The sequence below is a fragment of the Phascolarctos cinereus genome, unplaced genomic scaffold, assembly GCF_003287225.1.
Source record: "Phascolarctos cinereus isolate Bilbo 61053 unplaced genomic scaffold, phaCin_HiC Scaffold_1;HRSCAF=81, whole genome shotgun sequence".
Classification (NCBI taxonomy): Eukaryota; Metazoa; Chordata; class Mammalia; order Diprotodontia; family Phascolarctidae; genus Phascolarctos; species Phascolarctos cinereus.
In genome coordinates this window covers 103516927-103528639 of record NW_027555514.1, presented here as the reverse complement: position 1 = coordinate 103528639, position 11713 = coordinate 103516927, and the positions used below count along the sequence as shown (strand labels likewise).

General features: G+C 35.2%; 1 protein-coding gene and 1 long non-coding RNA gene across 2 annotated transcripts in view; one reads left to right on the top strand and one right to left on the bottom strand.

Annotated features, from left to right (window-relative positions):
• Positions 1–365: 365 nt before the first annotated feature.
• The window catches only part of KDM7A (lysine demethylase 7A), a 102230-nt gene continuing 90882 nt past the window's right edge, over positions 366–11713 (bottom strand). Inside the window, 2 exon segments of the mRNA XM_020998014.2 lie at positions 366–7717; positions 9133–9406. Of these exon segments, the coding sequence (XP_020853673.1) occupies positions 7623–7717; positions 9133–9406 (369 nt within the window). The 3' untranslated portion in view covers positions 366–7622.
• On the top strand, positions 6835–10196 carry LOC144456975 (uncharacterized). Its single transcript, XR_013486221.1, has 2 exons — positions 6835–6920; positions 9093–10196. It is a non-coding gene; the product is annotated as an uncharacterized LOC144456975 (long non-coding RNA).

Genomic DNA, 11713 nt, shown 5'->3' with positions numbered 1-11713 from the left:
TTGAGTACACTATGCCTATAGGGATCTATGATATGCTTCACATTCCTCTGCCTAAGAGCTACTCAATTAACTGAAATTTAGTCACAGACTAGGCCCAATTAAGGGTTTTATTAACATTTAGGAAATCATCTGGTAATTTTTAAAAAATCTTAATTTTCAATGCTCAGAAATACTAAGATACATTATATCTGTGGTCACTTCCCACAACCCCAAAGAATATTCTCATGAGTCAGGAGACAGTAAAGGGGCACAGTCAGAATTGGAAATAGAATTCAGAATTTTTTCTTCCAAAGACACAGTTTACACAGCTTTCAGCATTTATACTTTCAAACAAAAGGAACAACAAAAAAATTACACTGGTGTGCTAAAATCAAAACAAAAAGTAATACCAATTTTAATCTCAATATCTTAAAAGTACAGAAATTGGAAAATATGAATACCAAATACAAATTTAAACATGTCACTTGTCCTTCCCTATGACCAACGTAAGCTACTTCAAAAACTTACAAATTTAAAGTAAAATAGAAACAAAATAAATACTGTACATACACTTTCCCTGCCTGCAGGCAAAAGATGGGAAATACTGTTATGAATTGAAAAAAACGTTCTTCACACTTCAGCATCCCATTTTCCAGCCAAACACCCACTTGCAACCCAGTGTGTTTCTGTAACAAAAGGACACACTCTGTGCACACACACTGACAACCTATACAAATAGACAACATACTACTCCAGAGACACCCAAAGTAAGAAAGAATAGCAACAGTCAACTTGGACCATAAAAATCATCGGGGAAGAAAAGGCAGTCAGGTTAGCAAAACATTACTACAAAACTAGTAAATACCATAGCCAACAACTGTCCCCTTTTAAAATTTCACAGATTAAAAAACAAAACATCACATCCCCTCTCCAAAATATCACCACAAAACCTGCTGAAGCACTGGCAAAGTCAAGTCATTTCACAGTAAATGTGAAAATTTGTATTATATAATCTCTTAAAGTGAAGCTCTCCACTCTCGTTCCACAGCATGAAATTATTATGGCTTAATTCATATTAAAAGTAGAAAAGTCTTTTCCAAAGGAAAAACAACTGCAAAGACGCAGATGCATTTCCTGATGCATGCTGTGACATCCCACCAAACCGCTGCATGATTTGTGATGCACCTCTCTCAGAACTTCTTTTTTGGGGAAAATGAGATTGCAGCTTTTAATGCAGCCTCACCTTATACTGTAAGGCCCTTAGTTTGGTTTAAGTTTCTTCTGAAAGATAAAACAGCTCTAGGGTTCATGTAATGAGTTACACTCAGGCCCCTGATTAGATAATGCGGAAGTAATGTGTAAGTATCTTAAATAAATAAAGGGTTAATCTTTAAAATTAGTATTAGAGAAAAAATATTTCAAGCAAGGGAGTTAACTCCTTAGTAGATAGTAGATTTACTGCTAGGAGCTCCCCCATAAAATCTGCCAAAGATGAAAATCATCTCTGGGTGATTTTATTCTTATAAAACCATTACCATAACTCACTGCGTTCTAGTCAAATATACCTTGAGGAAAGCTTAAACCTATGAAGAAAAGTGGCCGAAATAAAACCAGGAGAAGGTAAAATTTACACAGAAACTTTCCCTCTCCTGGGATCTTCTTCCTGAAGTAGCAGAGAAAAAAATAACGAATGAATGGGATATGACAAGTTGCATAGGTAAACTACTTGGAGGTCATCAAAGGCTACCTAGTAGCCAGGGTTTATTAGGAAAGTAGTGCAGAAGAAAAACTTGCTGGAAGATTCAGTGCTACTGGTTTCTAAGAGGTTTTACCCTCATTTTCACCTTTTCCTTATTAAGACACAAATTCTTAGGCAACTTAGGAAGGGGACAAGGTTTAAGAAAGAAGAGGGGGAAGAATATACAAGTAAAACCACAGTTAACCACAAGAGGCAAATTGCTTTATCGATACAGTTATTGTTGTTGTTAGGGTTGTTATTGTTTTTTAACCATTTTAAAGATTTTTTTTTTTACACAAGTACACCAAATGTTTGATTATTAATGGCATGGCCCCACTAGAAAAAGGAAACCTCATGAAAAAGGTAATCATTTCTCCATTTCAGTTAGGTTCAGTCCCCTAACTATAAACATTGAGAAAATTAAAATTGATCCTGTATCATTTTCTTATTGATCCTATTCATATGTAATTGATTTTGCCCTCTACTTTTGTCCTATAACTGCTTAAGTCATGGTTCTTTGTCTCTAAACTTAGTTCAGAGTTCAGCTGGCCTGTAATGGGTTAAGTTTAAAAATCTAGCTTTCTTACCTCAAGGAATTTAATTGACCGTGGAGAATGAGTGCTAACAGAAAGGGAATTTGGGCCTGATATCTTTACATCACCAAGCTATCCTTCAAGGATGTCTGGTTTGTGGGCCAAAAGTCTGGGCCACTCTCATACCTGGACTTGAACAAAGAGTACTTCTTAGTCTCATGAGAGAAGGGGAATTATTGCTAGCCCCCCGTTTCCAAACTTCCCAACAATCATGTTGTTCCCTGAACCTCAGTTCTGTTATCAACCATGTTGCCCTTAATTCCATGATGTCATCTACCCTGCTGTGTTCCTTGCTCTGTACTCCCCAAACCCTATAAAGGGAGAGCTGTCCTTTTGCTCGGGCTCTTTGGCATTAATGGAGGCAAGCCAGGGAATCATTTATTGACAGGTAGCACGCCCCTGTTAATCAAGGCTATCTTGCGTAGAGATCTGCCTCAGTTTCCCCTTTTGTTAAAATCTCAATTGTGATACCATGGTACAATAACGATTCTCTTACTCCTCCTTCTAATTTCCAGGATCCAAATCAATACAATAAAAAACAAACAGCTGATACAGCATGGCAAAATGGAAGGAACACTGCAGAAGGAAACTTTTAATCTCCATTATTAAAAGGTATTTAAGTAGCTGTATGTGGCTGATGGGGGGGGCAGAAGAGATTCTCTGTTCTCAGTTGCTTCATCTGTAAAAGGGAAATACTATACTTTTATCAGTTTGAAGGCAGGGAAGCTCTACCAATAATCTCCTACTGTGTTCCAAGTTAGTCTCTCTCCCTTCAGGCTCAATGTTTGCTAGAACAAATGAACTTCACGGCCTTTTTTTTTTTTTTGCATATTTATCTTTTGTTAACTACCTCCTCAAAATGAAACTGCAGTCATTCACCCATGGAGATACTTTTACTTTTGGCGACCATACAAAGAGTAAAAAAATTCTTCTATCAACTTTTATTAAGTATACACTCGTCAAAAGGGAGAGACCCTCAAAAAGACCACAGGGAAAAAAAGAGGAAAAGGTGGGGGGAGGGGAGGCTGATTATTTTAAAAAGAGTCCAGGTGTCTAACAAAATGTATTCTCCCTCACTAAAATGAATTTTAACTATAATGGGATCGGGCAGAACTATCTTTGCTGGTGTTCCTTCTAAATTCTCAACATCCTTGTTCTTAATAATTTCCTTAAATGATATCACAGTATTCAAGATGGTTTAAAAATCTAGTATTACCTTCACCTGGGAGGTGGGACTGACAGTCCATTTCTTCTTAGAAAGTTACTATACCTGTTCAATTATATATATTTTTTCAACAAAAAAAATCCAACTACCCTCTTTTCTACCTCAACCTCCCCTTCCCTCCAACTGAACATGAATACCCTAGTAACTGTTAAGATTTTTTAAACTACCTCATTATTCTTAGGGCAAATAGTATCATCTTTTTTCAAGAACTGTAACTATCTCTTTATGCAGCCTCTTACTAAAGATTTTTCAGAATTCTTTATAATGAAATTGGTAACGAGTTTCCCATCAGGAAATAAATGTTATGATCTGCATTATTTTCACTTCTTAAAAGTTTTTATGCTATAGTAAAAATGTGCCCATTCATAAAAATAGCAATTTTTTAAAATTAGTTTTAAGTTACAAACATTAAAATGATCAACTTTTCATAGTTCCTACTTCAAGTATTTCTGGGTTTGTTTGTTTTTTTCATTCTATAGTGGTCTGTCTCAGATTAAATTAATAAAACTGTGCTGTATTTTTCCCATGGATTCTTTCATTTCAGCAAGCCTAAAAATGAAAATGCTCAATAGAGAGATACACTCCAAGACAGAACTGTGGTTTCTCCTTTTGTACTCCTTCCCCACCTCAGAGTGCACACATGCAATACACAGCCAGTGTCTTGACAAATACCTTTTCACCTGGTGTAAACTAAGAGTACATTTGTTAGGAAATTGGTTATTGTAACTGTTTTTGACAGTCTCAGATTTAGAATCAAACTAAATATTCAACTAATGATAAATACGAATGGTTTCACCTTTATGTACAAAAATAGGCAGCTTATCGATTAGAAATTCCTTCTTTGCATATAATACTTTAAATGATACTGATCAAAGAAATGTTTTCCAGAATATTTCCAAAAAACTGGACCATTAGAAAGTTGTAAGTTGTAGATTTTACTACATTATCTACTGTTTAGTTATTAACCATCACTTCATGGTATAGCATTATTTGACATAAACTTAACAGAAGAAAAAAAAATCTACAAGAGAACTCAAACCATTATCTATTATCACATAAAAAAACTGGGTATCTAAAATCATGACTTGAAATTTGGGAAGCCTTGAGCCCTTTGCTTATGGCTAATTAATTGCTCCAAAATTATTCTACATGAGCTTGCTGAGCCCATCATAGTGCCTATGAACTATTTGCAAAAGCAGTGCTTTGAGAAACCATAAAATGTTTCTCTCACCAAGAATGAAAGTTTTTAAGACAGTTGCAAAAAAGGGGCTGTTGAAGATGACCCCACTGGTTCTGTCAAATTAAAGGGGAAATAATGGGATGGTCTCACAAAATGCAATTTTCTTGGCTGTCTCCGAGAAGAGGTGCTTGAGCAAGGCTATCTTTGTGCTAGAACTCCTCACTTCTTAGAAGGGCAAACTTTGAGCACTAGATATAAATACAGTATCTCCTTCAGATCTAAGCATGAAAGACCAAGAAACCTTGGCAAGACTCGATGTCCCTAAGGGACTTGAATAGGAAGTCAACAGAACTGTAACTACGGTTCCCCTTATTCAGAAACATACAATTCCCATTTCAGCTGCAGTGGTTAGTAGAGGCATCTTTTTAACTAAAGTATCTAGTTACTAGAATTACTTTGGGGATGGCGACTTGATTCTATTAAGTGAAGTTCATTTTCAGAATTTACATGCTGGCTACTCATAGTTATTTACTCATAGTCAAAGTATATAAAGGTTGAATATAGAATATGTATTAATCTATAAAATAATTGTTTGATTTTAGGCTATCTGGCTAAAGAAAATAAAGTTAGGCAGCTACAAATACCTATAACTGCAGATACAAATTAGATCAGCATCTAATCTCAGTTTTTAAAAAAAAATCAGTTTTAAAGTTATTTCTTGACAGGCAATAATCTATTTGTAATCTATCCCTGACACTAAAACACTGTCTATACAAAACCAAAATACTACTTCATTTCAGTGGGAGAAAAGATCAGTCAAACCAGTTTTTTGGCATCATGTAGAAAAAATAATCAACTAGTTGGCTTGATGAATAATTCAGTTCTCAACGAGTTGTTTTGGCATAGTGTGGACACAGCTTAAAATGAGCTCTTTATAGACATCTGACGTTTGATAGATTCTTCTCCCTGACAACCAGAAATGGATCAGTCTCGAACCAAGTCATTTTGGGCTTGGAATAACCAAGGAAGGCAAATTCATCAATCACCTATTTACAATTTACTCCTTTAAACTTTGGAAAGAAGATGGGATAAAAGAACTGCTACTCTTCTGAAAACGTAAATGTAAATCTGAAAGGAGACATAGATCTGCTTGTTTTAGCTCATCAGTAGAAATTACAGCACAAAAAAATAAGTCCGTCCTGCTTGCTGAATGAAAGTAACATGAATCAATTACATGGCCATAGCTCTTCATCATAAAAATAAAGCCTGTCCAGTACATTTGCCTAGACTTGAAATTCTCAGTTGGAACATATAAAATGCCCTCTTTGTCAGAAACAAAAACAGTTACTTTTCCACTCCAACATCAGATGTTCAGTATTTAAATTGTTACTAAAAAATATCAATTGAAAAATATAAGCTATTAACAAGCAACTGAAAATTGGTATCCAGTAAGAAGTGTGTATAAAGCAGACAGATATTTACTTTAAAAATTAGGTCTCATCTTCTTTATGTATTGGCAAAGTCAAGAAGGAGTAAATTGCAGGAGGCACCAACTTCATCTCAAACTCAGAACCAAAATCAATCTTAAAAGGTTACAAGATTAAACAATCAACCTTACTTCTTTCAATACCGTTGGCTCCTCTACAATTTAATATATTAGAAGCCTATTATGATTGATAGGTCTTAATAATATAGCTTTATATACACTGCAGGTCAAATCATACCCCCCCCAACAGTTAGGATATAATATTTTTTAAAACTTGTTAGAACAGCCTGTAAGGCAGGTGTTATTCCTGACTCCCTCTTCTTCTCCCCTTAACCCACCCCCCCCTTGCAACAAAATTACAAAAGGAACCCATTGTAGCTATAAATGTATTTAAACAAATACTAATATGACTAAATTACACCAATCATATTGTTCTTTTCTGAACAAGGAAAAGATATTAAATAGCAGTTTCTTTGGGACCTAACATCAAAAGCACAAATGAAAATTCAAGATGTCTATTTTTTTCTACCTAAGTAGAAAATCACAATTGTCAAAGTGAGAAAAAGGAGGTTTGGGTTTTGTTTGTTTTCTTCACAAGGTATTTCTTTTTCTTTCTTTTTTTGGAAAGCGTAGGATATTGAAGTTGTTTCCCTGTAAAACAAAGATTCTTGTTGGGTTGTCACAAAACGATGGACAGCAGAGAAAGAAGATGGAAAAAGGTAATTAACCTGGATGACAATATGCAACTTGGAAGTTAGAAAAAGCCAAGCTAATAGCTTATTTAAAAAAAAAACACCACAAAATATATAAAATAAAATGAATTTCATATACATCTTAATTTAAAATAATTAATGCATCAAATCCCTGTTTAAGACTTTAACCTGAATTTCAAATTTTAAGAGTTCAGACAAATTACTGTTACTACGGCTCTTCACCACATGTAACTCACGCTATCAAAAATAATTTAAAAACCTTCACATTCTTAAATCTAAATTAGTGAGATACTTCCCCACGAGTCTTCCAAATAAATAGCTTAAAAAAGAATTTAAAAGCTGTTAACTTTTTTAAAAAATCTGTTAAATAAATTATTGATAACTTTCTTTACCCTACCACTGAAAATAAGTCAAGACACTACCAACAACAAAATGATACTCAAGCCCTGACAAAAGACCAGCCCTAGGTTCCTGGTCTCTTTTAAAATTCTCCCCTCCTTCATCCTCCCCCCCACCAGGTCCACAATGGTTATTGCTCAGTGGGTGTGGCACAGTGAAAATGCAGCATCAGGTTCATTTTGTTCTTCAGGCAGTGTTTTATATTGTACATGCAAGTCTGCTTTAAGCAGAGGAACAGCAGAAGCTCCAGGCCCCATTGCCCTCAATACTGGTCTCCAAAGTTGAGAGTGGCAGCAAAAGCAGCTACCATCACACAAAGAAGCGTGCGTGGCCATTTCTGTTCAACTTCAGGATCTTCCCAAGGCGCTGCTTGGCGGTTGCCATTCCTTTCTTTGGACGTTTACCTACAACATATTAACCACCATGTCAACTAGGATTTTAAAGATGACAATTCATCAATACGGATTTGTTTTTTAAAGGAAGGGCAACATTTCAAACGTGCTATATGTTCTACATGGAAATGCCTATCATCTGAAATCAAAACATCACATGGACTAGGCAAACTAAATTACATTTGCACTACTAACACATTTTTCTTCTTCCAACAGATGATAATTATAATGCTTCTATAAAAATATTCCTTTTATTATGGACATTATTTAGATGATATTAAGGTGAAAAAGCACCTTTAGACTCACTTTGAAGATATAGCTGGAAAGACCACTAGGCTTGTCAGTAAACCTGATTTACCACTTACTAGCTCTGTAACCTCAAGAAAATCACAAAATGAGAATAATTCACGTATCATCATCAAATGAGATGCATCAAAGAGATACTATAAAGAAAGAACTTTGTAAAGTGTAACACAGAATATCATTAAAATGTGAGCTACTACTGTTTCAATTTTCTTATGAGAAAAATATTCTCTCTTTATAAGACATCAACTACAGTCATGAATGTTAATTTCTCAAAACATTTAATATGAGCTAGTTTTAAGAGGGTAAGAACTACAATGAAGAGCCTAAAACGCTCTCTGCACCAATAAAAAGTGAATTTCATGAAGACTGGTGTTCTCTCAGTGTATAAAAATATACCAGGTAGGACCCACTTGGCATTGTTAAGGGACATCACAGAACAAAGCAGATCCCAAAGCCAAATGGGTTCCTGTATTAGGGCAGGACTGATTAATAAATTGTCATGGGTACTTTTGTACTCTCGCCCCTGTATCATCCTACAGTGAGGGAGCTAGGTGGTGCAGTGGATAGAACACTGTTCCCTGGAGTCAGGAAGATCAGAGTGCAAATCTGGCATCAGATACTTAACTAGCAGTGTGACCCTTGGCAAGTCACTGAACTTCTGTTTGCCTCAATTCCCTCAATTGTAAAATATCGATAATAATAGCACCATCACAGGGTTGATGTGAGGATCAAATAAATTAATATTTGAAAAATACTTAGTCTAGCACCTGGTACGTGGTGCTATATAAATGCTTATTTTTCCTATGGGGTACACACAGCACCAGGGTTATAGGCTGGCTGATCTCATTGTCCAGTACCCATGGTCTGATAGATATGGAGCCCCAATCTGACTATTATACGTATTTTTTTAAAATACTCATGTCTATAAGTGTAGCACTCCATATCTACTGCTCTCATGCTCTTTCATCCATCTCTTATTTTTGACAGTTAAAATTACAAGAACTTTCTGTAGTATTTACTTAGAGTCTTTCGTCTTATTCATTCCTCTCATGAAGTAAAACAGATATTCTATTTTATATAGGAAGCAAGAAGAAGAGAATCAGAGCTGGAAGGCCCCTTACCTTTTGTTGCCTGGTTGCTGATGGGCGGTGGGTTGGATGCAGGTCTCTTGATTGGATGCAGCGGTAACGAAAAGGAAGTTTCACTCCCAGACCTTTCTGGGCTAAAACTGCTATTGCTTATCTGGCATGTGCCCGGCATGAAGCTTGGATTCTGTGCACACTTCCCATTTTGGAGGCTTGAACCACTGTTGTCTATGTAACTCCTACTTTGAACCTTCTGACTGAATTCTGGTGAACCTTCCTTTTTGATCTGTTTCTGGGCTTTACCTGGATCCTGCAGCCAAGGAAGCAAAACAGCTGAATCCACACAAGGAAAACGGCACTTGGGCTGGCTCATAACAAGAACTAGCTAGCTCAGGGATTCTTAACCCTTTTTGTGTGTCACAGAACTCTTAGGCAGTCTGATGAAGCCTAAAGATCCCTTCTCAGAATGTTTTTTAAACGCATAAAATACATAAATTACAAAGGACTTCATTTATATTTAGTTATCAAAATATACATATATTTTTAAATTCATGGACCCCAGATTACGGACCCCATGTGCTAGAACCAGGAGAACATACCACAACAAGCAATAGTGTAAGGGCACCTGGGTGGCACAGTGGATAGAGCACCAGCCCTGGAGTCAGGAGGACCTGTGTTCAAATTTGGCCTCAGACACTTGACACTTACTAGCTGTGTGACCCTGAGCAAGTCACTTAACCCCATTGCCTAGCAAAAAAACCAAACCAAACCAAAAAACAAAACAAGCAATAGGGTAACAATAATTAACTCTGAAAAGACTTAGTTCTATTAAGACAATGATCGACAATTCCAAAGGACCCATGATGAAAAATGCTATCCACCTCCAAGAAAGGGAACTGATGAAGTCTGAGTGCACACTAAAGTTTATTTTTTCACTTCATGTTTCTTGCTTTTTTTTCTGGCAACATGGCTAATGTGAAAATATGTTTTGCGTGACTTTGCATGTATAAGAGGTATCATATTTCTTGTCTTCTCAATGGGAAGGGAGTAGAGGGAAGGAAAGAATGTGGAACTGAAAATAAAATAAAAGAACAACAGAATTCCTTGTGCTTGCTATGGAATTATTACCAAAATAAAGGAATCTTAAGTCAAGACTATTCTAAATATTCCTGTGAGTTAAGACAGAGAGTTGTGACAACCTATGCTGATTACCTAAGTTTAGGGAATAAATATTAGAGATAATGAAACTTATTCCAATAAGGGCAACAATGCTCAAACACTCAATACGTCCCTGCTTCTGTGCTCTTATTAGTGACATCTTAAGTGCCAACTGTCAGGATAAGAATAGGGCAAAATAAACACATTACTATAAACTTCTTTAATATTATTTCTTAACACTTAATTTCCCTAGCTTGTAAACTTATGGAAATGAAGCACTCTGAAATCACAACCCAAGGGTGTGAATGAGCAAGTATGGTTAAGAGATTTAATTACTGACTCTGAAGCATATCTTAAAATAATTTTTTTAAAAAGTTTTATTGATACCTTTTCTTTTCACACCAGTCATTCCTAAACGTATTTCCTGGCCATTAAGCAAATGAACATTCTATTCTAACAAAGTCAATCAGTTAGGGAAAAACAACAGTCACTTTATCTGACAATATATAAAGCATATTTCTTCAATAAAGGAATTGGTACAAATGATATCAATGCTTTTTAAATATAATACCCATGCACCCCCTAAATATAAACACTTTGTTAAATATGAGATTTCTGGAATAAGTAAACCACACTTGTTGTCTCATAGTGAGGGAAATACTACTTACAAAAGGAACAAGTAAGAAATTATCTTTTGCATTTCTGGATAGGGGAAAAGTTCATAACTAAATAAGGGACAGAGAAGACCAAAGAAGATAAAATGTACAATTTTGATTATACAAAATTCAGAAGCATTTGCACAGATAAAATGAATGCCAACTAAAATTAGAAGGGAAACCATACTGGGAGGGAAAAAATCCTTGCAGCAAGTATTTCATTTCCAAGATAGATAAAAAATTAATTCAAATTTATAATTCCTCAATCAAAAGATATTCAAGGATAGATAGGAGATATCTAAACGAAGAAATCTAAGCGATCAAGAGTCACATGAAGAAGTGGTGGGGGTAATAATGAATCTGCTACCCATGCTTCTGACAGAGAGGTAATGGATACAAGATGAAGAATAAGACATATTTTTGCACATGGCTAACAAAGGAATTTGTTTTGACTATACATATTTATTACAAGATTTTTGTTTTTCTCTCTTTTTTCAATGGGGGTTGGGAGAGAAGATAAAAATAAATTTTTGTTACTGGAAAAATTAAGCTAAAAAAGTAGTATTTCCCTCTTAAGAGATGGAATTAATTTACAAATATTAATCATCTGTAGTATAATAAAATCTTTCCTCTTTTAAAAAAAATTTTATGATACTTTCGCTGATGTAAGAGCAAAGTTTATTAACTACAGATGATTTCTACATTATAACTAATATTAGTAAATTGTATTTCCCTTACTTCATTATAAAAGGACGTCAATCATTCTTTAGCAATTTGACTTTACTAAATATTACATTTCAGCT